This window comes from Oreochromis niloticus, linkage group LG17 (genome assembly GCF_001858045.2).
Source record: "Oreochromis niloticus isolate F11D_XX linkage group LG17, O_niloticus_UMD_NMBU, whole genome shotgun sequence".
In the NCBI taxonomy this organism is placed as follows: Eukaryota; Metazoa; Chordata; class Actinopteri; order Cichliformes; family Cichlidae; genus Oreochromis; species Oreochromis niloticus.
The window spans coordinates 31,072,320-31,100,286 of record NC_031981.2 but is presented as its reverse complement, the minus strand read 5'-3'; the positions used below and the strand labels follow the sequence as shown (position 1 = coordinate 31,100,286).

The 27,967-nt window shown below is 42.1% G+C and overlaps 1 protein-coding gene and 1 long non-coding RNA gene across 3 annotated transcripts in view; one reads left to right on the top strand and one right to left on the bottom strand.

Annotated features, from left to right (window-relative positions):
* Positions 1-116: 116 nt before the first annotated feature.
* fndc7b (fibronectin type III domain containing 7b) lies at positions 117-27,898 on the bottom strand. Its single transcript, XM_013266645.3, has 49 exons — positions 27,763-27,898; positions 26,763-27,017; positions 26,376-26,636; positions 26,020-26,283; positions 25,635-25,895; positions 25,260-25,520; positions 24,868-25,125; positions 24,447-24,707; positions 23,558-23,815; positions 22,348-22,608; positions 21,874-22,140; positions 20,729-20,992; positions 20,318-20,575; positions 19,960-20,220; positions 19,371-19,631; positions 18,607-18,867; positions 17,773-18,036; positions 17,170-17,430; positions 16,468-16,728; positions 15,970-16,230; positions 15,134-15,403; positions 14,574-14,837; positions 14,226-14,486; positions 13,215-13,478; positions 12,285-12,545; positions 11,666-11,926; positions 11,180-11,440; positions 10,304-10,564; positions 9,933-10,190; positions 9,406-9,663; positions 9,069-9,329; positions 8,789-8,838; positions 8,299-8,509; positions 7,773-8,033; positions 7,335-7,595; positions 6,949-7,209; positions 6,264-6,524; positions 5,775-6,035; positions 5,407-5,664; positions 4,966-5,229; positions 4,563-4,823; positions 3,277-3,537; positions 2,781-3,041; positions 2,419-2,676; positions 1,964-2,224; positions 1,549-1,836; positions 911-1,147; positions 621-686; positions 117-526 (listed from the first exon to the last, which is right to left on the bottom strand). Exons 1-49 carry the CDS (start codon positions 27,791-27,793, stop codon positions 234-236), a joined length of 12,144 nt encoding a protein of 4,047 aa, XP_013122099.3. The 5' UTR covers positions 27,794-27,898; the 3' UTR covers positions 117-233.
* The window catches only part of LOC112842670 (uncharacterized), a 32,367-nt gene continuing 19,693 nt past the window's right edge, over positions 15,294-27,967 (top strand). The window contains exons 1-3 of one of the 2 annotated variants that reach the window (XR_003214614.1): positions 15,294-15,429; positions 16,167-16,278; positions 18,693-18,887. This is a non-coding gene — a long non-coding RNA (uncharacterized LOC112842670). Of the gene's footprint in view, positions 15,430-16,166; positions 16,279-17,932; positions 18,070-18,692; positions 18,888-27,967 lie in introns of those variants that run through there. The other variant, XR_003214615.1, reaches the window with a different exon arrangement.

The following is a 27,967-nucleotide window of genomic DNA, read 5'->3' as shown; positions in this document are numbered from 1 at the left end:
TGCTTGTTAGGTTTGATCATCATCTCTTTGTGACATTTAAGAAACATAATTTTATCATGACTTTGTATGCGTGATTACTTCCTTTTTACAATTATCTTCCTACAGTATGTGTACGATCAAACCAGCATGAGTTGTGTTATGGATGCTACAAAGTGGCATATGATAGTATTTCTCTTTAGTCCAGTGTCTATTTAAGTGAATTTGTGTGTATGCGTGCATGTGTGTGTGTGTCACTAAGAGCCCACTAGAGCATCAGTGTTTCTGCACTTGGATTGGGAGTAGCTGCTTTGGTTGATGGCATTTTTGGCTGCCACCCTGACGCAGTAGGTGGTCTGGGGTTTGAGATCAGTCTCTGTGTAAGAGTCACCTTCCACTCTTCGAACTCTCGCCGGCTTGCTGGCTTTTCCCTCTGTCTGCTCCTCCTCAATGATAAGTGTGTACTCGGTTGCACCCGTCACCGTCGTCCAACTCACATGCAAAGAAACTCCACTTACTGTTAATGTCAGCACCTCTGGGATTTCAAGATCTAACAGAGACAAAGGGAAGTGAGTGAAAGCTGATTGATTACATGAGCAACACTATCTTCATGCTGTGTTCTACACCAATACAAACAGACTAACCCTCTTCTAAACTGGCATAGAACTGAACAAATTGCAGGTCTCTTCTTCTGCGAGTTGTCACTGGACCTGAGGAAGATGCGGAAAGCACTCGTAAGAAGATGCTATCGTTAAATAGCAATATGTAGAAAAAAGAACCAATCAGGTTTAATATGAAAGAGCTCATACACACTGAGGAATTTTTAGTGGGATTATACAAAGTTATAAAGAATTACATAAAACACAAAGGAGTGTAGAAGCATTTAAATCTGTTAAGTTGTGTGCAGGCTGGAGACCACTGCTGTCTGTCTGACCTGTAATGTTTTGGCTGGGATTGCTCTCCCCTACAGCATTGCTAGCCGTCACTATAGTGACATTAGGATCGAAGTTGGTCAGCTGGCAGGAAAGTCCGGTGGTGTTGCATAGTTTTACACGGGTTCCTCTCGATACGTTGTAGACCGTGTAACTCGTAGCAAACACTGAAGCATTCCAGAACAGGACAGCAGACTGCCTGTTGCCAGTGTACATCACACTCTGTGGAGCACACGGGGCTGGGAAGGAAACAGTGAAAATGCTGTTAACCGAAAGAAAGGGCAATGCTATAGTTAACATTTTATCTATACTGTAATGTCAGGCTTTTGTTTTCATTGCATTTGATGTATAAATCGCTATAACTGGAAGCTGACATTATGGTATAAGTTTAGTTAAATTAAAAATAAATCAGTTAAATTTTATTTATATAGCGCCAAGTCACAAAAAATTGCCTCAACAATCAAACAACCCCCCTATGAACATGCACTTTGGCAACAGCGGGAAGGAAAAACTCCCTTTTAATAGGAAGAGACCTCCAGCAGAAACAGGGAACTGCAGCCATCTGCTGTGAACACATAAACATCCATGCAAAAACACATCCAGTTCCATTTAAAGTCTAAAAATGAGAACAGAAAGTTACCTGTTAGTGCAGTAATGAGACTCGATGGCTTGCCGATACCTGCTGAGTTCTTGGCACGCACTGTGATGTTAAAAGCAGTGCTACAAGGCACTGGGAATTCAAAGTATGGCCTGGGTAGCCAATAAGAAGAGACAGTCATCAAGGCTTGTGGGTTGTTTTCAATCTGACCGCTGATTTCCGCCAAATAATCAACATTTGGACACGTAACTTTGTTCCATGATATCATGGCCCAGTATAGCCTGTCTATCCTCTGCATACGGACATTCACACGAGAAGGAGGGCACGGGACTGAAGAAGAAGGAAGAAACATTTTATCAATAACACTGCAAATTGATCATAAATGTAGGAGTAGAAACACATTTTAAAAATTTGTTTTTTCCCCAAACTTGTGGTTAAATATAAATGTTTGAATTACCTGCTCCGGCCTGCAGAGGTGAGCTGAATGAGCTGTTGCAGATGCTGTTAGAGGCTGTCACAGAGAAATTGTAAAGGCCACCGCACTCCAGCCCTTTGAAGGTGCAGGAGGGATTGCTGCTGTTACAGAAGAGGGCGACTCCATTCGTGGATTGTGCAAAGCTAAAATACTCCACAGCACCCGTGCTTTTGTTCCACGACATGGCAGCCGAGTTGGTCTGACAGTCAATATCCACTGCGATATCAGAGGGCGCACAGGGCACTGATAGGAAGGAGAGAGAGAGGATTCCTGTTAGGGGGATGTAGCATGCAGCCCAATTTTTAAACGCAGTTTTTAAGAAATTTTGAATAAAAAAAAAGGATACCCTTTTCAGTAACACAAACTAATCAAAAGAGTTGAAGAAGTAAAGCTAAGTCCAATAAGATGACAGAAAATAACTGATCAGTTATTTGTACCTGTTTTAAAGGATGAACTGCTGGGATAGCTGGTGCAATTCTCCCCTCTGGCAGTGATGCTTAAATTGTACAGCTGACCACAGTGAAGATCAACCAAAGAGCAGTTGTTCACTGAGGTGTTGCAGGTTGCCACGTGTCCATCTCGAGCTGTGGCTATCAGCCGGTATGATGTGGGTACCAGAGAGTCCGCCCATCTCACTTTGGCCCCAGCGTCCTTGCACGATGGCACCACTGTCACATTGGCTGGGACGCAAGGTGCTAAAGAAGACAGAATTATCTGATTCAAATCTCTGTGGGTGTTTGTACTGAAACTCTACTGTAGTTTATCACTTATCAGACAAATCTGGGAAGCTGAAGAACACCTGTTTGGATCTTCTTTGGAGGGCTTCTGAGGCTGCTGCACTTATCAGAGGAAGTTGCTACTATGACGCTGTAGTGCATGCCGCAGCGAACATTCTGGAGTACACATGAAGTGGAGGTACTGTTACAGGTAACAACAGAGTTGTCATCGCCTTCAGCTGTGACCACATAGACTGGCGTCCCTGCAGTCAGCTTCCATTCAGCTAGGATGGTGTCACTGTTGCATTGGCTCATTGCACTGATGGATGTTAAAGCGCAAGGACCTACAGAAAAGAATTTAAACCATAATAATAATTAGAAAAAGGAAAAATCCATTCCAGCTGTCTAATCTGTCACAAATGATAAAACAGCTACAAACAAGCTGAAAGGATTTAGATAGCAGGCCTCAACCAGAGATGTCAGTGGTCAAAATACTTTGTAGAAACCTCACAAAAACACACAAAACACCACACACTTAACAGAGAGGGCATCCAGAGTGCAGACATTCCTGCTAAATACCTGTCTCAAGCTCAAAGGTGGCATTGTCAATACTGCTGCAGTGCTTGTTGATAGCCTTGACCTTAAAGGTGTAAAGTGTCCCACAGTTCAAATCCTGGACTTTACAGGGAGATGAGGTGGTAGTGCAGGTGGAGTTGTGACCATTGGCTGCTCGGGCCAGCACAAAGTAACTGGTTGCTCCCATCGAGTCGTCCCACGTCACCCAGGCACTGTTTGATATGCAGTCCAGACTACCCTTAAAGTTCCTGGGTATGCAAGGAGCTATTAAAGGTGAAAGGCAACATAATGAGCGAGTTGATCCAGAGGAGATCCACATTTAATTCAGCATAAAAGAAAAAATATATCTGCTTCTAGACTGCATGCAGCACCGGTTTACATCCTGTGGAAAATCTGTGGCATAATTAATCAGGCAAAACATTAATGCGCACTGGTACATGTAACATAAATTTCATCATCTACAGATGTTTACTGGCACCATATGCTCAGATTTTCACTTCAAAATCTTATGTTTGCATTAGAAATTAGCATGTGCTTTGCTTGGAGGTGAGTATACATGTCTCCGCCTATGATAAATTATTTCTTATCCCCACCGATAAAATATCTTAAACATATAGTTAATCATGTACATTTTTATCAGTCTCGTTTTGCTTTGCTCGTTGAAAAAGTCCACTCCCTCTAACTAAATCCCAGGAAACCCCACTAACTAAATACAAATGAAATGCAAAGGATTTAGTTTTTGAGATGAACTTACAAAAAAAATATTGAAACATTCTTACACACATGTTGTCAACACCACAATTGGCTAAGAAAAAAGGTTAGACCTGCAGCTTCTTATTTCAACATGTTGAACTGCAGTTATGCGCCGGGGCTCCTCCCACTTCCCACATCTGGAAACTCTCTCTATAACACCATCTCTGAAGAAATACATTACATACATGGTTTGCTGGCTTTTGCACCTGATGGTGCAGCTGCTGTGATAATTCAGATCTTAAGCCTTGTTTTTAAAGATGAAATAAACTGACAACTATTTATTATCAGATTGATCTTTGCAGATGTTTTGATGGAGACTTGGGAAGTGAAGGTCATCTTTGGGGCTTTTCGGATTAATACATCGTCTCATATTTGGGGTCTTATTTATGGATGTGCAGACCTAAACTTGAACAGTGATTTTACCCTTTAGGAAGGGATTCCATTAAACTCTTTATAGCCACAAAGACATGGCGAAAGTACATCACGTCTCCAGCACATCAGTACCAGTACATTTTGTATTTATAACAAAAGTTTACCTGAAGAAGTCTCCACCACAGCGCTCGGTTTGCTCTGGCAACCATCTCTTATAGACAGCACAGTGATGTTGTAGCTCTGTCCACAGGGCAGATTATTTATAGTGCAGCTATTTCCAGTAGAGTTACAGTAGAGTCTCGCCCCAGTGTTGCTCACTGCAGCCACGTGGAAGTACTGGGCATCAGGGTTGGGGGACCAGGACACAACCATGGAACCTGCTCCGCATTGTGCACCAACAGCCACATTCTGTGGTGGACAAGGTGCTGAGGGTGGCAGAGACACAAGTTGTTTGAGTATTTTTAAACTACTCAGATAAATTATTAAGCCTGCCATCTGTATGTAGATTGTATAAAGTCACAAGCTGTTACACTGAGTTCATATCTGAGCCTCCGCTGCTTTTGATACCTGTTCGTACGTAAGCTTTGTTGCCCTCCAAACTGGAACAGGACTCATCCTGGCTGAACACGCTAACATTGTAGGTCTGCCCACACTGCAGCTCACTCAGATCACAGAAGGTCATAGTGTTGTTACACTTAGCCCTGTAACGGCCATCTGCTGTAACACCCACTGCAGTATATAGGAGAGCTCCGCTGGCCCCCTCCCATGTCACTGCAGCAGAGTTTGAGTGGCATCGTAGAGAAGCTTTCACGCTGGTTGGCTTACAGGGCACTGTGAAAGAAAAAGAGGGACTGTAGCATTGCTGAGGTATGAGGTATGATATGAGCAGTAAGACAACTGACATGTCAACAACATACAATCATTTTTTTTCATCATTACTATCATTGGCTAAGCTTTAAAGACATCCTAAAACACAGATGACCCACACACACAGTAGTTCCCACCTACCTGACTGCAGGCTGAGGTGGGCTTGGCTGTTATCACAGCGTCCATCCTGAGCTGTAACTGTCAGGTTGTAGAGCTGGCCACAGTGCATGTTGGGTAGCTTGCAGCTGCTTTTAGCTGTGTCGCACTCTGACTTGTGACCATCGGGTCCAAAAGCCTGGACCTTGTAGATGGACACACCCTCCCCTTCTTCCCATGATACCACTCCTGTGTCATTCCTGCACACCATCTCAGCTCTTACTTTCTGAGGCACACATGGCACTAAAGACAAATGTGAATACAGAAGAATATTAATTGCACTCTAATATACTATATACTCATGATTTTTTTTAAAAAAATCCATCATATTTTGATAAATGAAATCTTCTAACCCGTGTTGATCTCCACAGCAGAGCTTTCAGTGCTGCTGCATGTGTCATCTGAAGCAGTAACAGTGATCGAGTAGTTGAGGCCGCACAGCAGGTCATTGAGCAGGCAGGTTGAGCCGTTGCTGTTGCAAACTGAAGCGTAGCCACCGCGGCCGTGGGCTACTACCGTGTAGGATAATGCTCCTTTACTTGGCTCCCAAGACACTGCCACAGCACCAGACTCACAAACAACCCCGGCCTCCACTAGCTGAGGTATGCAGGGCACTGCAAAAACACAGGGAAAGAACGATTAGTACAGATGCAATGATCACATACAGACCTTTTCAATGATAATAACTAGTAGTAACAACATCTGTGTGTAAATATTAGATTGTTCAGTAGTATATTTAAACAATCACAAAAAATATTATCCATTTTTATTTTCCTATTTAAGAAAATTATGGACTTAGCCTGTCGTAACTGGCTGTCAGACATGAACATTCCCTATCGTACCTGCTTGCATCTGCTCTGTGTCACTCTTTGACACATTGCACACGTCATTAACAGCAATCACGCTGATGTTGTAGGTGAAGCCACATAAGAGGTCTGTGAGGATGCAGGACTGTGACATTGTCTCGCAACTTGTTTCATCTTCTTCCACGCCGACGGCTTGGACAATGTAGTAGTCCGCCCCTCTGCTGGCCTGCCATTCCACCACAGCTGTGTTAGTGGAGCAATCCAGTACATGCACAACATCCTCGGGAGGACAAGGCACTGGTGGTTGAAGGACAAAGTGAAATAGCTCACTGAGGACGTAGTAAGTGTAATGATAGTGGCTAGCTGCAACCCTAGCTCCATTTCTAGGTGCTTACACTTCTGACTCAGATAATATAACAGCTCTTTAAGATTCATCAAGGCTTTCATACCTAAAAACTTTATAATTTTATAATGGAAATCTTAATTACATTTTCAGGTCCCTAAAAAATGCCATGTAACTAGTTTGCACTAGTAAGCGACCCAACTAAAGTCCCGCAATACTGAGTTTTGCATTTGTTTATGCCCCCCTAGAAGTTGAAATATGCCAAAAAAATTATATTTTATATGAAATTACTGTGAAACTACCAAATAAGTGGTACACTACAGCAAATCATTGCCTCACAATTTAACTTATTTTTATTGCATATAGATTTTTTTTTACCTGATTCCACCTGGAGTTTGGAGCTGGGAGGGCTGCTGCACTCATAATTTGAGGCCACAGTGATCACGTCATAGATCTGACCACACTGTAAGTCTGGCAGCTCACAGTTGGTGATGTTGGAGCTGCAGGTGGAAACATGGCCACTGGATGACTGTGCTGTTGCGTTGTAATACAAGGCACCCTCAGCGTAGGCCCAGTCCAAGAGGGCCGAGTTGGTGAAGCAGTCCAGAATCACTGTGCCAATGTTGGGTGTGCAGGGAACTGACAAAAGAAGGGAGTAACACTTCGAGTACATGCACGTGTTAAGAGCAATAAATCTATGACACACTGACATCATGAACATCACGCAGTCCAAAGGAGATTCATTTAAAATCTCGCTGTTTTACCTGAGTGGAAAGTTATAGCTGGGCTGGGCAGACTTGAGCAGGTATCATCCTCTGCCACCACCTGGACAGAATAGTCCTGTCCGCACGTCAGATTGGTCAAAGTGCACCTTAGGCCTGCAGTCTGGCAGATGGACATCACTGCCAGTGTGCTCTGTGCTGTCACTTTGTAAGAAAGAGCCCCACTGCTAGCACTCCAGGACACAACAGCCTGATTTTTGGAGCAAACCATCTTCACTTCCACATTAGTCGGAACACAAGGAACTAGATAAAAATGTGCAGAATAGGAAATTGAAACTCATTTAAGTATACATTTTAAATGAACACAGAACTACATAAAAAAAAAAACTTAAATCAGATCTGGCTTTGAATTATTTACACACCTTCTGTTTTCAGAGTAAAAATAAAAAAAGCAGAGCAAAAATAATGATTTGTCCTCACCTGATTGCAGTGGGTCACCTTTACTGGGATCAGAGTTACACTTCATGTTTGAGGCCACCACAGTCACTGTGTAGTTCTGTCCGCAGAGGACATTGGGCATGGCACATTGCTCGCTGTCAGACCAGCAGCTCGAGGACTGTCCATCTTCCGTCCTAACTTTGGCAATGTAGTACTCTGCCCCAGCCGAGCCAGTCCACGACACCACAGCAATGTTGGAGATGCAGTTCATGAAGCTGGAGATACCGGTGGGTGAACAGGGCTCTTTGGGAAGAAAGGAGAAAAGACTGGATTTTAAAGAAAGGGTCTCAAATATATTGCACAGTCCCATTTTGAAAGCACATATTTCAGTGACTCCTGTCTGCCAGTAAAAATCACGTTTAACTGACTTAACTTTACAATAGAAAATCCTTTATGTACAATTGTTTTTACAGTTATCGCGCATTTTTGCAAAGAAATTTAGTATGTGCATTGCCCTTTTACTTACTAGCTTGAAAACAAATTTTTACAAGTATAAACCGGATTTTACCTGATGTAAGATTTAAAGGTGGGCTGGGGCGGCTTGTGCACACTGAATCTGCCGCCTGAACGGACAGGAAGTATTCCTGACCACAGTGGAACTCAGAAATGTAAGTCCAGGTATCATTGGTACTGAGCTGCACTTTGTGGCCACTGTTGTTCTCTGCAGTCACGATGTAAAACTCTGCAGTTTCACTGGCATTCCAGGCCAGCGATCCCACCTTAGAAAATATTACAGTACAATTCAATCATACGATTCAATCCTCATCAGAAACCACGATAGCATTCTTACTTTGAAATGTCTTTCAAGAAGGTTCGACACTTTTCCTGAAGATTACTTAACGAAATTTCGCAAAGGTTTCCTTAAGAGACTTCAAGCTGTCAACCAGGGAGTAACATCTATCGTTTACATTTTTACCCAGTTCACCTGTATGTCTTTAATTTACTGAGCAGAAACCTTTTTAAACAGTTAAAAGAAAATCCAGATAAATAATATTCACCTTTGTCGTACAGTTAAGAGATGATGTCAGATTCTGAGGTATGCATGGTGCTAAAAAGAGAAGCCGTAAGTTCAGACAATTGTTAGTGTTGATTAATTTGATTATTATTTCTTTATTTAATTGGTAAAATGGTATAAAATGTCTGCAATTTAAAACTAACAGATAGTCAGCTCTGTACTGCTACTGTTCTGCATGCAGTGCGTTCATTTTCATGTGCTCTAAAAAAAATCCCCATTAAAACAATTCCAGAAATATTACTGCTGTTTAAAAGCTTGTTTACCCATCCAAATTGAAGTGCTGTTGCTCGGCACGCTGGTGCACATGTAGTCCATGGCAACGACATAAACTGTGTACTTTTCACCACAGTGTAGATCTTTCCAGGTGCAGATGGTGTTGTTTGTGGTGCACGTGTGGACGTGGCGATCTTGTCCCGTTGCAATGGCCATGTAGGACTCTGCTCCATCGCTCGCGGCCCAGCTGACTGAGCCCAGGCTGTTCTCACAGCGTGTAAAGCTCTGTACATGTGCCGGGACGCAGGGGGCTGACAAGAAGAACAGTTTAATCATTACGCATTATGCTTATTATCATGCATAATGCAATATAAATGAGACACATACTTGTCATGTATTTTTCAGGCAGGCTTGTAGGACTGTCACACCGGTCATCTTGAGCTATTACAGTAAATGTGAACAGCTGTCCACAGGGCAGGTTGGTCTCTATCATTGTGTTATTAGTTTGTAAAGACGTGCTGTATCCCAGGTTTCCGTCTGCTGCCACAATATATGCCGATGCCCCTTTAGCCTTAGACCAGTACAGCAGCACCGTCTCATTGTTACATGACCCACGGACTCTCAAACCAGCTGGCTTGCAGGGTTCTGGCAAAAGAAGAGTCACAATGGTATTCTGAGGGATGTTGCTGTCGGTCTAGCAACTATTAGATTTAGGGAAATTAATAGTAATTAATTGATTAATAGAGTAAATCTAGACCAACTTTGTTGATGAAAATTCCCTATTTATCTTTATGTACAGAATAGTTAATGGTTAGGCCAGTTAACAGGAAATAAAGCATGTTGTTACTTCAAACAAGCAGTAATTAAAGTACAAATCACTCCTTCAGTCAATCAGTACTAACAAGTTACTGTACCTGTCTGAATCTCCACAGTGCTACTGATTTCACTGTAGCACCTGTTGCTGTATGCAATGACAGAGAGTTTATAGGTCTCCCCACAGGCCAAGTTAGAGAACTGGCAGGTGGAATTGGTGGAGTTGCACTTCAGTGTTGTTCCCATGTTGATGGCAGTAGCCATGTAGAGCTCCACTCCTGCGCTTTCCTCCCAATACATGTTGGCTGTACTTGTCCCACACTGTAGATCCACTCCCACACGTAATGGCTTACAGGGGCCTAGGCCGTAGTTCAAAGAGTGAAAATATTTTTAATGATTTTTATTTTAGACTGTAGAATAAATTTAAGATCGTGATTTTAACTTCTCTGGAATGAGACGCAGCTCAACTCACGTGTGCTTAAGGTGACATTAGTGCTTTTCTCAGTCTGGCAGTGGTCGCTGATGGTTACCAGAGTGACGTTGTACACCTGTCCACACTCCAGCTCTGTCAGATTACACTGATGTTCAGTACTCTCACAGGAAGCGCGGGAACCATCTGCTGAAACAGCAGTCACCATGTAGGCGTTTGCTCCACTGACTGGACTCCAGGAGACTGTGGCTGTGTCATTGTAGCAGTCCAGGTTAGCTGTGCACTTTCCAACTGCGCAGGGAGCTATTGGCAAAAAGACCACAACATCAGTACTGCCATGCAGGACATCGACTTTAAAGCTGCAATGATCTCCATGAATGCACGGCTCCAAATCATATTTATTATTCAAGTTTCCACTTCAGAAAAAATATGTTATACAATTCGGCAGATGAGTACACATTCACTGAGAAGCACAGGTTCTCTGCATGGGCATATAGTTGATGTAGCTCAAAATACCAGATTTTTCATGCCCCTTTTTTAAAAATAAAATATGTCCCTGATTTTTTAAAACAGCAAGCAAGACGCTGTTTGTTGCCTAGGCTGCATGCTATGATGCTGTTATAAAAGTAAACACTTAAATGAGGTTCAAAGAAGCAAAAGAAAACTTTAAGGGGGTTGGCTGTCTTCAGACCAAGAGATGGCACGTGATATTTTCTGTTCATTACATGTGTCTTACTTTTAGTTCATTTCTTCTATCATTTTAGCTTTCTTTCAATCAAGTTCTCACAGTTTACATTATTTTTATTAAACACATCTTAAATCCATTCAGCTATAAGTGAAAACTGCAGTTATAAAGTTTGGGAAAGAGAGAAGGGGGTCTCAGCATACAATGTCAATAAAATTAGGCTGGTAGGGTACCTGAATACAGCAGGACAGTGTTGGACCTGCTGCTGTTGAGTTTCTCCCCAATAGCAATGACATTAGTGTGGTAGATGACTCCACAGTGAAGTCCCTCCACGCTGCAGGAAGTGGCGTTAGTGTGGCAGGACAGCGAGTGTCCGTCACGGCCAGCAAAGCGAGCCTCGTAACCCACTGCACCAAAACTTGTCTCCCAGGAGACGATCCCCTGGTTATTCTGACAGTTAACATTTGTCTGCACGTTATTGGGCGGGCACGGCTCTGAGTGCGGAAAGAGAAACACAACACGTGGAATGATTTAGTGTGGATGCTGATATATACTCTGTCCAATTGTTGAAGCTAAAGGCTGCCCAAAGTGACTTAATAAACTATCAGCGGGGTTCTGCAAATTTAAAGAGCCCATCAGTAGTCATGGAGGAAAACATGAAGATATTTTGATACCAAAATAAATCAGGGGACAAAAAATTGTTTAGTATGTGTTCTCACCTGTCACAATTAAAACTTGTTCAATAGAGGCAGACACATTTTGGCACACAAAGTTGTTTGCTGTTACGACGATGCTGTACATTTGGCCACAGTTCATGTTGTACAATGCACAGTAAGTGTCACTGGTAACACAGGAGGTGGTGAGTCCCTGGTCTGTTTGCCCCGTGACTGTGTAGTAATTAGCACCCTTGGTCATGTCCCACTGTACCTGGCCGATTGTCACGCTGTACTGGGTGGTGATGTGGATCGGGATGCAAGGCTCTAAAAGAGAGGATGGAGGAAAACTGAGACAAAAATGTAGCTTTTTGTGTTCAAACTGCAGCTTCAATTTAAATGCAAGAAGGTAGTGTAGATTTGGTCCACTGTAGTAAAGTTTAAGTAATGTTAGAAAAAAGCAGAAACCTTATTGTTTCAAGAATTTTAGTGCATTTAGGGTCATTTTGGTTAATTGTGTTTTATCACTTTTACTGACACTTTGGTTGGTTTTAAGTGGGAAAGGTCAACATAATTATCCAATTTCAATAAATTAGCATTGTTTCACTTTTTTTAAAGGTGGAAAAACTCGGCAAGATGAAAGATGTGCTATATAGGTTTGTGAGGCCTCTGTGGTGCTGCTCACCAGTGACCAGCTGTCCTGTCATTTTAGCGATGCTGCTGCAGGTCTTTCCTATAGCTTTGACAGACACGGAGTAGCTCTGTCCACAGAGCAGCTCTGTCAGGTCACAGTAGGTCATGTTGGTTTCACAGGTGACGTTGTGACCTGACTTTGTACTGGCCATCGCGATGTATGAAAAGGCTCCATCACTCGGCCACCATGAAACCACAGCTGTCCTATTCTCGCAGTCCATATATGCCCTGATATTTATTGCATTACAGGGCACTAAGGGAAAGACAGATAAGACAGGAAACTTTATATGAATAGTGAAAATGTAAAAGCCAGGGACAGAGCATTTTACTAAAATGTAAAAATGAACATCATCCATCATTGTATCGCAACTGACAAATACGAAAAAGAAACGCACGTTTTAACTACACAACACTACAACTCCATTTTCTAAAGCAGTTTTACGCTGGGTAAAATCATTTGCAGAAAGACAGCCTATAAAATGTTTGAAATGAGAAAATGTTAATTTCTAAGAAAAATATGAGCTCATTTTGAATTTTATGGCAGCAATACTTCTCAAATAAGTTGGGTAGCTGGAACAAAAGGGTGAAAACGTTTCCAGGAATAATGAGGAACATTTTCCAACTAATTGGGTTAAATGGCAGTCAGTCAACAACTGGCTGGGTATACAACGATAATAAATCGGGCTTAAAATGCACTTTGCATAAAAGAAGAAACAGGACTGTTGAGCAGCTAGAATCATCTATCGGACAAGAACGGGACTCTCCCAAAAGTCACGGCAATGTTTTTATTAAAATGGTACATTTTCTCAGTTTACACATGTGACGTGTTTTTCATGTTGTACCGCAGATAATTGCATTTTATTGTCTATATTTGTTTTAAATCTCTATAATTAAAATGCATTGAATTCCCTCTCTGTCCTACCTGACGGTGTGTCAACGACAGGAGTGGGCGGGCTGTTGCAGTACCCATCAGAAGACACTACGGAAACATGGTAGATCTGTCCACAGCCGAGTCCTGTCACATTGCAGGAGCCCTCTGTTGTGGCCTGGCATGTTGTGCCCTGATTGTTGCTGTCGTGCAGTGTGGCGATGTAGGAATCGGCTCCTGAGCTTTTTGACCAGGAAACGATGAGAGAATTGGCCTGACAGTCGACCACAGAGGAGACGTTTGCTGGAGTGCACGGCACTGATGAGAACACACAATTGTCAGTGTTTAGAGCAGGGCTGTAATTCCTTAAAGTTCGTGATTAATATCACAGAAAGATTTGAAAAAATGCTGCCTGGTGGGATGAGTCTGAATTTCTGCAGCAATAATCAGATGGTAGTATCAGGATTTGGCAGAAACAACATAAAAAGCATGGATCCATCCTGATTTGTATCAACTGTTCAGGCTGACGGTGACGTAATGATGTGTTCAATATTTTCGTGGCACACTTTGGGCCTCATAGTACCAACTGAGCACACTTACACTCTATAGCCTACTCAAATACTGCTGTTGTCCATCCCTTTATGACCACAGTGTAGTCATCTTCTGATGCTTGCTTACAACAGGATCCCGCACCATGTGACAAAGTCAAATCATCTCTTTAAGTTCACTGTACTTAAAAAGCCTCCACAGACACCAGATCTCAGAAATGTTTCAGCACCTTGTTGAATCTAAGCCAGTAAGGTACAAGTAAGGTGTACCTAATAAAGTGACCAGTAAGTGAATGTATAATTACCTCTTCTACATGAAAAAAATAAAATAAAATAAATTGGCATCACCATTTTAAAAACAAGTAGATTTCTAAAACAGCAGCTGACAATGAATTTAACGTACGTAGAGCTACAGTTGTAAACTTTCAATGACAGTTTTAGAATCACTGGGTAACTGGTGTTCCTCACACAAAATAAAACCACAGCAATTAAACGGTTCGGCAGTCGGAGTGCATACCTGTCTTGATCGTCACATTCTCACTCGGTTTGCTCTTGCACGTCATGTCCTCTGCAGACACAGTGGCTGTGTAGTACTGTCCACAGTGCAGATTGGTCAGTTCACACTGCTTGTCAGGAACCCTGCACTCGTCCACGTGCCCGTCAGTACCCACTGCCTTTACACTGAAAAGCTGTCCTTCCTTTATAGAGCTCCATGACATGGAAGCCACATTGTTGCTGCAGCTCAGGCTGGCTTTGAGATTCTCAGGAACGCATGGCACTGAGTGGGACAGAAATATATGTCTGATTTCTTTTTTTCCCAGTTATGTTAATGAATATTTTATGTAATTTACTGTTTACACTGTACCTGTCCTAAACATGAGCTGTTCGCTCTCTGAGCTGTTGCAGGTTCGTCCCTCAGCCATGACGTGCACGATGTAAATTTCGCCGCATGGCAGATGTGTGACATCGCAGCTAGTGTTTGATGTAGTGCAGCACGTGGTACTGTCTCCGTACACGTCTTCCAGCGTGGCCGTGTACGTTAAAGCGCCTGAGACAGCCGACCAGGTAATTGTGACTGTTCCGTTGTTGCAGTTCACCAATTCCTTTACGTCATTAGGAGGGCAGGGAGCTGTAGGAAGAGGAATACTCTGAGGTACAGACTTGCACTTCTGTTTCTGTCCTTTTTTGAATATTATCGAGGTTACACAACACAGCAACACATTTCACTTGAAGCACCCAGCGTGGGCCACATTTCCAAGAAAATTAACTCATAACTTTCGCATTCACACTCAGTCAAGTTAGAAATATTGAACCCATAACACGGTGACTTTCAGCAGTTTTTATGCAAAGTTGAAGTGACTTCCCTTTTATCCTGTTTTTACAGTTTCGGTGTTTGCTTTTACGTTCGTTGTCATTTTCCTTTACCTGTCTCGGTTTTGACAGAGTTGCTGGGTGCACTGGTGCACTGCTGGTCCTTGGCCTTCAGGGTAATGGTGAGATTCTGGCTGCATGTAAGCGGTGGCAGAGAACACATCCCATCTGATGTGGAGTTACAGTCAAATGTCTGAACAGCACCCCGGGTGTCTGTTGCCACCACAACATATTCTTTGGCCCCGGCAGACTCATTATACATCACCCACGCTGAGTTCGTCAAGCAGTCGATCTCCACGTCTGACAGCTGGGGTACGCAGGGAACTGGAGGCAACCAGGGACAGAGTCAGGTGCATACAGTATTCGTGTTCATAGATTACACAGACCACCGGATTTACAATTATATTCTGTAGATATCATCAACAGATGCTCAAATCTGCAGTCCAGAAATTATCTCAGCTGCTGAAATATGTCATAATTTTTTATTATCTGTCCATTTTTGTAACAAGTCTGTTAAACTAATGTCTGTTAAAAAATGGCTGCCAAGTATCAGGTGTGTTCCTATCGTCACTATCACTATACATGAGTTAGAACTGTGATCTAAAATTGTGACAGATTTTACCGTTAACCTTAAATGCACAAAGCCATCTTTTGAGCTTTGTTTGGATTTTCTACAAGAGAAGAATTAAAGACGACATGCAGCTGCAAGATTATAAAACTGGCATCCCAAAAGAGGCATTAACAAGCATCAAGTGCCCTCTAAAGAACACAGGCTTACCAGAAATAAGCAGTGAATAGGGTTTATAACAACAGCCTGTATAAGTGAGAGGATGATATGGGATGGAAGTGAGGAATATAAGATTAAAAAGAAAAGAACAGCTGATACTTGCCTGTTTTGACCATTTTTGTTTGGCTGCCTTTGCCCACACATTCATTCCTGGATGGTGTGATTGTGACATTGTACTGCGTCCCGCACGCCAGCGTACTGAGATTACAGCCGCTGTTTGTGCTACTGCAGTTGTGTCTGGCACCTTTGGCATCTGCAGCAGACACTGTATACATCACCCCTGCCACACTATTGTTCCAGGTGACAGATACGACGCCAGTGCCACAGTTCACATTAGAAAGGAAGGATGAGGGAGCGCAGGGAGCTGAGTGGAACGGCAGAAAAAGAGGAGAAGTTGAGGTAAAGACTGAAGGTAAATAACAAGAAGGTAAAACTTTATTACGTGAAGTACGAACCAAAAAAATCACTTTCATCAAAGACAAGAAAACAGCTATTAAAAGATAAATAGCTATAGATAAGAGGTGCTGATATCAGATCTGAATAGCTGAACACTGAATATTAGAGCAGGTGTACTAGAACTGCCAACAGGAGCTGCACCTACCTGTAGAGACCTGCTCTGTGGGGCTCTGGGAACTGTTGCAAGCTTCATCTTGGGCCACCACTGTAACGTTGTAGGTCTGCCCACACTGCATGTTCTGTACAACGCAGTAATGCGTAGGAGTTGTGCAAACACTCATTTGACCTTTGCTGTTCACCACGGAGGCGCGGAAGTTCAAAAAGTAACCTGTCGACTGCCAGGTAATGTTCAGGACACCAGACAGGCAGTCCAGATGGTTCTGTATGTTCTGTGGCACACACGGAGCTGGAAACAAAGCAAACACAATACTTTCTGTATGGTAACAGAAATCATTGACAGAGACACAGAACTGCTAATTTTTTATGTTTATTGAGAATATTTTTTGTCTAATTTAAGGGTATAGTTGCTACAACAAATAAGAACGAACACAAAAAACACCTTAGACATATGAATTTAGCTCATAAATTCAACTGAATGTTTATAAGAGTTAACCAATGTCACAACTACACCATGTCATGTCTTTATAGCCACATTTAAATGATTCATATGTTGTAAATGGAGTAAGATAAAGTGTGTGGCAGCTGTCTGTTTCTGTTTTTGGCTAGTGCTCAGTGGCAGCAAAGAATTGTTAAAGGATACAAAGTAAATGTGAAATCCCTTTTTCTGAAACTGATGAATAAATCAGTGAATATAATGCAAAGCTTTGAATAACAATAGACAAATTACCAGTGCGAATCTTTTTCGTGTCACTCTTGGCTCCAGTACACTTGTCATCAATACCAACAACGTAGACATTGTACTGTTGCCCACAGAGCAGACCAGATATTTGGCAGCTGGTGCTGCTGGTGTTACACGACCACCGGCGTCCCTGTTCATTTTCAGCCACAGCCATGTAGGAGACTGAGCCTTGAGAGGCCTGCCAGGACACTGAGATGTTGTTTGATTTGCATGAAGAGTTCACCATCAGCTGGGTGGGAGGGCAGGGAGCTGGAGGAAAAACAAGCAGTGAGTGAGAACATTTTTCACGGTTCATTGATAGAGGTTTCTGTTTAGAGCTAGATCCTGAGATTTAAAAAAGATGTCAGAATGAATCAGGAAGAATTTGTATTTGCATTTCATACAGTTACATGTTATAACTAATATTAACACTAGTTAGTGAGATGCTTGGGCAGAAATGGTTTCCATAGTATGTTAAAACAGATAAAGAGAACAATTAGCGGATAAACAGCAAAACATTCTGGATAGTGTATGCAAATGTGCACAGAACATTTTATCCATTATCTTCCAGTTAGGTGTCAGCTTGTTTTGTAAGGATGTAATTGACCCCACCTGTGTTCACTCTCTGCCAGTCCTGAGCAGGACTGGTGCAGTATAGTCCCTGCCCACTGACGCTCACTTTGTAGCTTTCCCCACACTGCAGAGAACTGATATTACAGGAGGAGGCGTTTGTAGAGCAGGTCTGCTTGTCTATGGAGCCGAAGGCTTCAGCTGTGGCATTGTAGTAGAGGATGCCAATTCCTGTAGTCCAAGATAACACAGCTCTATTGGTGCTGCAGTCCAGGGATGTTCTCAGACCACTGTGGGGACAAGGACCTAACAGACAGGGAAGAAGAAAAAGAACAGCAGGTGTAGTTTTTTAAAATATTTTTTTCTTTTTCTTTTTTCTTTACATTTTGAGTTTCAGGGATTCATTTTCACAGGAATAGGAGTTATTATTTCTATAGAAATGTTCTTTAACTTTAAAAGCTCTGACATAGTAAAAATGGTTTTCCTGTTAGGATAACTGCAGGTTAGCCGCTAATTAGGGACACAGATGTAACTTTGAAAAGCTAACACTTTTAACATGTAGCAGATGTTATTAACACAATTTATGTATTTAATCTTCAAAAAAGATGTTCAGCTGCTCTTTTGGGGGGATTTATTTAATTGCTGTTGCCTTTTTTTTATAACATTAACATTTAGCTTAGCCGCTTATAATAAAAAGGCTAATGCTATGTTCATTAAAGTAAATTAAAAGTAACGTAAACACAAAGAAACACTAAAACTAGGTGTGAAAAATTGATGCACTGTTGTTTCATGTTGCATTGGCAACATTACAGCTGTGCACAATTCACTTTTAGTGAGCAGCTTGTTGTGTGGGTATGACAGGTTGTAATTTATTACCTGTGGTGGCTGTGACAGTCTCACTGACCATGCTGACACAGGTGTTATGGCGGGCCACCACTGTGATGTTGTAGTCTTGTCCACAGGCCAGGTTAAGGAAGTCACAGTTGGTGTCGGTGTTGTTACACTGAGCGTTGTAGCCCAGACTGCCCCGAGCATAGACGGTGTAAGATGTGGCACCCAGCGCAGCATCCCATGTGACCACAGTGATGCCGGTGTTGCAGTCCACCTTTGCTGTGACGTGTGTGGGAACGCATGGAGCTGATGGAGGACAGAAACAGGTAAGTGTATGGATCAGTGTGATATAGTTTATTCCTGCAGTGCTCAGGCTTGTAATATTCTATACTAATGGCATGCACTTGTTCAGGTTCAGTGATGGATGACTATGATGTCAGAAGTCAAATCAGCTTCAAATAAATATAATACAGTTTCAAAATGCTGCTTCAGCTTCATTGCATAAGTAAAAAAAAAAATAATGCAGTTATAAATATTCTTCAGTGGAACCAGCTTCTAGTTTTGATTCAGGAGGCAGACACCCTCTCTACATTTAAGACTGAGCTTAGTGCTTCCCTTTTTAATAACATTTATAGTCATGGATCATGGATCATATCTTGTAAATGTAAAAGCACTTTGAGGGGAGTGTTTTTGTGATTTGGCACTATACAAATAAAGTTCAATTGAATTACTGCAACACATAAACAAGCTTGATGAATTGTCACAGTGATACAGTGTATCAATTTGTACATTATTATTTGCTAAATTACCCGTGTTGAGCCTTTGGGCAAAAGCCAGTTCACTGGTGCAGTTGTTTGTGAGACCGACCACACTGATGCCATATATCTCCCCGCACTTAAGTTGACTGAAGGTGCAGTTGGAGCTGGTGGAGTTGCAGGTGGTGACTGTTCCTCTGCTGTCCCTCGCTGACACCACCTGCATTTGGTCTGGGCCTGAGTTTGCCCAGCTGACAGTCGCCATGTTTGTTCTGCACTGCAAATTCACCATTACGCTGTTTGGCTTACAGGGGGCTGGAGACAAAGCAAGGAAGATTAACTAGCAGATGTGGGAGGTTTTAAAAGTTATTAAAAGGGGTGAAAGTAGGTTAGATAATGGTTATAATGAAAAATTTGAAGGGATAGAAGTATACTGTGTGAATGTTGCTGCACAAAACCTAAAGTACATTTATTTTAAATAAATATTAAATATTAAATGACTCAGGACATTCAGGAATCTTGCTCCTTCTCAAAATGTGTGAATTGTAATATGTTTTATAACGTTCTTATGGATTTTGTTTAGTGACTTCAAAACATTTGCTATCTACCCCAATTTTAATGTTGGTCAAAGAATATTTGCTACCTGACTGTATCTCATAGTTGGAGCCTTCAATGAAGCCACAGTCGATTGACGAGGTAGTGACAACAATGCTGTAAATGAGGCCACAAGTTAGGTTCTGGATGACGCAGTTGGTGCTACTAGAGTTGCAAGTTCTCCGTGTCTTGTCGCTGCCGATGGCGATTGCAGTGTAATCAATGTCCCCAAGGCTTCCCCTCCACTGCACTGCAAAGGTGTTAGCATTGCAGTCCAGCTCTGCTTGTACCCTGTCAGGCAGGCAAGGGGCTTTTGGAAGAGAAAAGAAGGGAAGATTATCAGTTGACTGTTTAATAGTTTTGAGGTTTAAAAGAAAATCAAACCCGTAAAAGCAGGTGTCATGTACCTGAGACAAAAGTTAGATTATCTGATTTACTGCTGTTGCATGTTGCACTGGAAGCAACCACAAACGCTGAGTACTGCTTTGCACAATCCACCTTCAATGAGCAGGTTGTTTTGTTGGTACGACAGGAAACTAAGTGGCCGTGGGTACCAGTTAATGTGGCTGTGTAAGAGATGGCATGTGTACTTGGTGCCCACTTCAGAATTGCCAAGTTGGTGGCACATTCAGTTTTGACAGTCAGGTTGGTTGGAGGACATGGAACTGGAAGTAAGGAGATTAACAACAAGTCATTATGTGAGAAATGAACAAAATCATCTGCATTTAAAAAAAGACCAAACTGGGGTTAATTATTTGCAAAGGATGTCAAACCAGTACTTTGTTTGTGAACAAACCCAGAAATATCCAGATATTAACCTGTCTCAGTTTCTATCTGCTTGCTCAAGACACTGGTGCAGTCAGAGTCCTGGGCAGCCACTGAGAGCATATATGCCTGTCCACACTGCAGCCCATTCATCACATAGAAAGTCTGAGTTGTGGAGTAGTTGTAAGCAGCCCCACTGTCTCCTTGGGAGTAGATGAAGTAGGTCACTCCACTTTCTGGACTTGGGTCCCAGCTTACTGTGATGTCATTGTTTCTGCAATTCGTCACTCCAGTCACACCAGTGGGTGGGCAGATGACTAAGAAGGGGGAGAGACAGGTAGAGAGACAATTTGATAATTAGTGATTTTTAACACTATTTTAGAAATAGAATATGAGCAACAACAGATCCTGCCTTTGGATTTGATTTTGCCTGACATGCATCAGAAAAACTTCATTTATTAGTCTCCCAATGGAAATGCTACGTCCAGATGAACAGAATCACCTTTTTGGGATGGGATGAATTAAGTGTTAAGATCATTGTGTGGTCAACTGTCTTGCTTATCTTATGTGTTAACAAGTAATTTTTTAATGCCTGTAAGTGTGAATGGTTGTCTGCCTCTCTCTGTTAGCCCTGGCGACCTGTCCAGGGTGTACCCCACCTCTTGCCCTATAGGGGCAAGAGCATATCCCAGCGTGGTATAGGCTTGACAAGGATAAGTGAAAGAGAATGGATGGGTGGATAAGACAAAATCTGCATTAGTTCTATTTTATTTCCTGAAAGTTGGTAATATTTGCAGTTATCTTCTGACAGGACGACTGTCTATATGATTGTTTATCATTTTTTCTGGTTCTTTCATGCAAGTTCTTTAGTTCCTAGTTTTGTTGCATTTTTTTCTTTTTGTATAGGTTTTGTACCCTTTGAATTTAGTAACCTTACCCTTTGTCGACTTATTATATCTTTATTATATCTTTTTTAAAATAAGTTCACTTTCTACTCTGTTTTATGGTCTGCATTTGGGTGAACTGAAGCGTGGCAGATGTGAGCCATTATAACATATTAATAAAATGTTGATGCACAAGTACCAGGGAAACAGATTTGTACATTGTATCTGATGTTTAGTTCTATGGTAGCTGTATTTTTAGAACACTACAAAAGTTGGATGGTTGGATGGATGGATGGATGGTTCAATTCTCTGACCTGTTTGTAAGGTGAATGGTACGCTGGGTTGGCTCGTGCAGCCTCTCTCTATGGTCACAACAGTGACAACGACTGTTTCTCCGCAGTGGAGGTCTGTAAGGGAGCAGCTTGTTCCATTGGATGAGCAGTTGTGGATGTGTTTGTCCGTGAGAGAAGGTGCGGTTGTGGCCAAGTAGAAATCTGCTCGAAGGGAAGGGTCCCAGGTCACATGGCCCACATTACCATCGCACTGCAGAGACATGTGGACGTTGGTGGGAGGGCAGGAACCTGCAAAAAAGATGGTGAGATAAAGTTGGACAGGTTATAAATCTAAATATAATAAAAAATATTAAAAGTGAAATTGTTGTTTTGAATTAATAAAAGATAGATATAATAATTATTAAATAAATATTGTTAGTGGTTATTTTATTGAATGCATAAAGTTGATTAAAGCCAAGTTTATCCAGTTTATTTTTTTATTTGGCATTATCTCACCTGCATTGTAGGTGTATGGGAAACTCTCTCTGCCTTTGCAGCGCATAGAGAAGGGAGTGACGGTGATAATGTAGGTTTGAGCGCAGTGCATGTTGGGTAGCAGGCAACTTGTGCTGTTTGTGGTGCATTGTTTGAGGTCGCCGTCTCTGCCAACTGCCTTCACACTGTAGGACACTGCACTAGGACTGCGTTGCCAGCTCACTGCCGCAGTGTTGTTGTCACACAGCAGGGAAGCACTGACGTTCACTGGAGCACAAGGGGCTGACAGGAAAACAAAAGGAAAAACCACTGAGTCTTTAAAGGAGAGTACAAACAGCACCTAATTAACCCTCATTTTCATTTTTTAGGAAGTTACACCTGGTATCTCTTAAGCCATGTATTTGCTAAAAGTTATATTTATATATATATTTTTTAAATAAATGTATTAAATAATTTTTAATCCAATGCATCACATGGCATTACAACTAAGTGTTTTAAAAGAAATACAGAATTTACCGTATTATATACAGTTTACTACACTTGGATACTTGCAATACTTGAAAAGGGAACATGGGGACATTGGAAAATGTACAGTGGCTTGCAAAAGTATTCGGTGCTCCGTGGGATGTTCAAGGCTTGGGAGATCTTTTTGTAGCCTAAGCCTGCTTTAAATTTCTCAATAACTTTATCCCTGACCTGTCTGGTGTCTAAATCCAATCGAGAATCTGTGGCAAGATCTGAAAACTGCTGTTCACAAACGCTGTCCATCTAATCTGATTGAGCTGGAGCTGTTTTGCAAAGAAGAATGGGCAAGGATTTCAGTTTGTAGATGTGCAAAGCTGGTAGAGACATACCCTAAAAGACTGGCAGCTGTAATTGCAGCAAAAGGTGGTTCTACAAAGTATTGACTCAGCGGGCTGAATAATTACGCACACCCCACTTTGCAGTTATTTATTTGTAAAAAATGTTTGGAATCATGTATGATTTTCGTTCCACTTCTCACGTGTACACCACTTTGTATTGGTCTTTCACGTGGAATTCCAATAAAATTGATTCATGTTTGTGGCTGTAATGTGACAAAATGTGGAAAAGTTCAAGGGGGCCGAATACTTTTGCAAGCCACTGTATTCATGGTAATCAGAAATAGTATTTTTGACTTTCCCACAGACTTTCCCAGCTGTATATACAGGTGCCCCGCCCATCACCTGTATCTACATCCTCTCCCTCTTACCTGTCTGTATAGTCGTTACACCGGGCACGCTGCTGTTGCAGTAGTCAGCCAGAGCTACTACTTTTACACTGTATGTGAGACTACAAAGCAGCGTGGGCAGGGAACAGTCAGTCTGGCTGGTGCTGCAGGAGGCTGTGAAATTTCCAGACTGAGCATGCACATAGAAGCTCTTCCTGCCCAAAGTCTCATCCCATCTCACAAAAGCAATGCCAGTGTCACAGGAGTATTGGTACTCCACGTTTGCAGGGGTACAGGGTGCTGTGTGAGAGAAGACAGGTTCAGTTCCTGAATACCTTACATTAACTTCAACCATTTTTTTTTAACCCATCCCTAAACTTTATGATAGGGTTGTTAAACATTAGGTCTGGGGGCCAGAATTGGCCCAGCAAAGACTGTAATCTGGCCAGCTGGTTCGACTTTTAACTGTATTTTCAGATGTTTTACACTTTTCCTGCTAATAAAGACCTCTGTCAAGGTCTTTTAAACTACATCAAAGTAATTAAGTAATAGATAAATGATAGAAAGTACTATTATCTGTTTTTTTTTTCCAAGATTTACTAGAAAAAATTCTGAGTGTGTGTGTGTGTGTGTGTGTGTGTGCGTTTTTTTTACAATGGGTCTACGGTGAAAAAAGCTATGTTCTGTGAATTAACAAAAAAAAAATATGGGTAATGGGCTACCAGATTTTTTTTTTAAACAAAACTATTTTTTTTCTTTAAATATAAGACCCAAGAGTTGTGCTGACAGATTTCTTTCTTTTGCTATAAAAACTGTACCGCTTTAAAATATAAAACCCACCACTATTGAAATTTTTTCAAAAGAAAATTAGAGAAAGACATCAAAAAGAAACAGAAATTGTTTAGTCAAATTTTTTTCTTATATTTTTTACCTGTAACAATCTGAAAAGCAGAGCTGGGTTTACTCTGACACTGAGGTCCTTTTGCGACAGCCTTTACAGTATAAGTGTTTCCACACAGCAGATCCAGGACACAGCTGTTGTTGGAGGATGAGCTGCACGACTGCAAGTATCCCATACTGGAGGTTGCATTGACCATGACAGTCATGGCATCCTCATCCTTAATCCAGGTCACCAAAGCTTGGTTGGAGCTACAGTTGAGTGAGTGGTCTTGGATTATTGGAGCACAGGGAGCTGGACACAAAACACATTACAGATGTGCTGATTAAAGGAATCTTTCTGGTTAAGTAATCTATAATTGTAGGCAGTTTTAGGAAGTTTAAGATTTCATTCTTTGAGCTACTCAGTTTATCCTAAAGTCATTCCTTGTGCCGACGAGCAAAACTGAAAGTACCTGTTGTAATGTTGGTTTTAGCAAATATGGAGCTGTTGCACTTTGTGTCCCCTGCCAGAACAGTCACAGTGTAGTCATTCCCACACTGCATCTTGGTTAGCTCACAGGAAGTACTGGTGGAATTACAGGAATCGACATGTCCGCTGGCCTCAGCCAGGACTGTGTAATAATTTGCACCGGCGCTGGCCCTCCAAGTAACCGTCACCACATCAGAGAGGCAGTTCAGAGAAGCAGACACGTTTGTAGGGTCACAGGGTGCTGGAAATCAAAGTGGAGAAAATGAACACTGAGATCATTTTCTTTTGCCCAACTTGAAGAATCACTTGTTAGCAAATCTAATTTGTAAGCTGGGCTTTCACACCCTACAAAAACCATTTTAGTCCATATTTTACCAGTTGTTCCTGTATCCATGGTGCTCTTTGAGGTGTTACACCTGTTGTTGGAGGCCATCACACTGAACATGTATGTCTGAGCACACTGCAGACCAGAGAAGAGGCATCTTTGGTTAGCTGTTTGACAGGATGTAGAGTAACCCCCTGTTCCTTTCAGTGTGGAGATGTAGTACATTGCCCCAGGAGCTGCATCCCAGGATCCCCACACTCTGTTAGTGGAACATTCCACCAGGGTTTGGATGTTCAGAGGAACACAGGGAACTGTGAGAGAAATGATGGTGACAAAGAGGAAAAGGAAGACGGAAAAAAACATTTTAATGTCGAGTGAGATCATGGCTCGTAGAGTCATAAACTTTAACAAGTCAACTAAAATACCTGAATTTACAATCTCCAGGATGCTGCTGGGTCCTTCACATGTGCTGCTGATGGGCTTGACCCTCACACTGTACTGCTGTCCACACTGTAACTCAGGCATCGTACAGCTAGAACTCTGCGTGACGCAGCGAAGTGTAGTGCCATTTGTCGTCACCGCTGTGGTGCTGTAGTTCACTGGCATGGATCCCGGTGTCCAGCTGACGGTCAGTATGTTGGTGGTACAGTTAAGAGTGGTCAGCATATTCTGCACAGTACATGGGGCTGAAATGACAGAAAAACAGTTAGACTTACTCATCTGCAATATCTCAACTGCTGTTTGGGATTCGATAAGTAAGAGAGGGTTATTAGGACGTAGAGTAAAAGCAGAGGTGCTGCTGTTTCTTACCAGTTGTATGGATGACTGGCTTGCTGTCTGGACTCTGACAGTAATAATCTGAGGCTGACACAGTGAAGTTATACATCTTTCCACACTGCAGACCCTCCATATTACAACTGACTTCTGTCATTGTGGAACAGGTCACATTATGACCATCTGCAGTTATGGCTTTGCCAGTATGAGACACTGCGTTGGGGCTGCTCTGCCAGGCTAACTTGGCAGAGTTACTGCTACAGTTCACTGAGACGGTCAGCTGAGAGGGTGGGCAGGGCTCTGCAGAGGAACGACACAGAACACATGCATGGTGTAAGTTTGACAGTGATTGCACATAAGCAGTGTTAACTTATATTTTTGCCAGTGTGTACCTATCTGTAGTTGCAATGTGCGGCTCTTCATGCTGGTGCACATGTTATCCACAGCAACCACACTGATATTATACACATGTCCACACATTACATCGACCAGCCTGCACGATGTCTCATTGGATGTACACTTTAAGTAACCGCCATCTGCATCCAGAGCAGTAGCAGTGTAGTTTATGGCACCCCGACTTGCTTGCCACATGACGTCCACAAAATTCTGGCTGCAGCTTCTCCTTTTTTCGACGTTAGTGGGTACACATGGAACTGAGAGTGAAATAATCTGATTAGCTCAGCTGTTATTTAATGAAGAAACTATCTTAGTAGGTAGCAAAGTAGAACCACTGATGTCAATGAAATAAAAAAAAACTTTATAGAGTTAACTTCTCTTACCTTCCCTGAAATATAACTCTGAAGGACGACTGACGCAGCTGCCATTGAAGGACATCAAATTCACTGTGTACTCCTGGCCACACTCCAGTGTGTGGACTGTCAGGTTTGTCTGTGTGGTGTTATACGTCAACGGCATGGTGCCGTTTGTGATTTTGACGATATAACGTTCTGCATTTTGGGATGTGTTCCAGCTGATTGTCACATTGCCTGATGCACAGTCCACCCTGGCACGTGCGTTGGCTGGCCCACAAGGAACTGAACAAAAGAGAAGAAGGGTGGGTGAAGGCAGGCGGCTAAGAAATGAATTGGTGAATCAATAACTTTCATTTAATTTTATATTCAAAATTAATCCTTCTGTCAAATTTAATATCGAAAGTATGTTTAGGGAAATGGAAAGGCAAAGATCCACTATATTAGAGCCTCACTGTCTGTCTTAGTAGAAAAGAGATCATTTGTATCTGGGTGTGAAAACTAAGCCAACGCTAAAGCGCCTTTAACCTACATTCTTTCCAGTGGCCAGCAGGGGGTGACTCTTCAAGATCTATGACCTCTGTAAATACTTTCCTAGTATTCCTAGTATATGGCTCACTGTTGTAGCATTAGTAAATATAACATGTTGATCACTTTAATTGATGTAATTCATTAGAGTTAAGAAGCTAAATTTGGCAGGTCTACCATGCAATTGACAGTCTACTGTACAAGTGTGTCCCTCAGTTTCTCAGTCAGTCTCTATCTAGTGTCAAAAACAGTTGACTCCAAACTGCTAAGCTCTAGACTTCACAGATGGATGTAGCCCCTGGTTAGTGATTACTGGTTAGGTGCTGGTGGAGCAAAATGACTCTTGTGGTGTCAGGATAGTCCGAGGGAACACACCTTTTTGTTACAGTAAATCAAAACTGTTTTTTCTGTGTACAAAAAAGCATTTTAGGCGTCAGCACTACGCTAGATCTGACAAATTGACATGAGGTCAGTTTTTAATGTATTTTGAAAATTTTCCTACCAGACTCCATGTAGAGGGGCTTAGAGGGCATGCTGGAGCAGTTGCCGTCATGCTGGTTGACAGTCACAGTGTAGAGCTCGCCACATTTCAGGTTAGGTATTTTGCAGTTGGTTGCAGTGGAACTGCAGCTTAAAAGTCTCTGATTTGAATCTATAATGGTAGCAGTATAGGAACTGTTACTGAACGTTCCATGCCACGAAATCAG

What these genes read in the sequence shown, in the direction of transcription:
- fndc7b (XM_013266645.3), bottom strand. Translation starts at nt 27,793, where the DNA reads ATGCCCTCTAAGCCCCTCTACATGGAGTCTG. An exon ending in CATGGATACAGGAACAACTG is followed by an intron (nt 25,126 to 25,259) that starts GTAAAATATGGA and finishes TTTGATTTCCAG; the next exon opens with CACCCTGTGACCCTACAAAC. An exon ending in TCTCATTACTGCACTAACAG is followed by an intron (nt 1,148 to 1,548) that starts GTAACTTTCTGT and finishes TTTCCTTCCCAG; the next exon opens with CCCCGTGTGCTCCACAGAGT.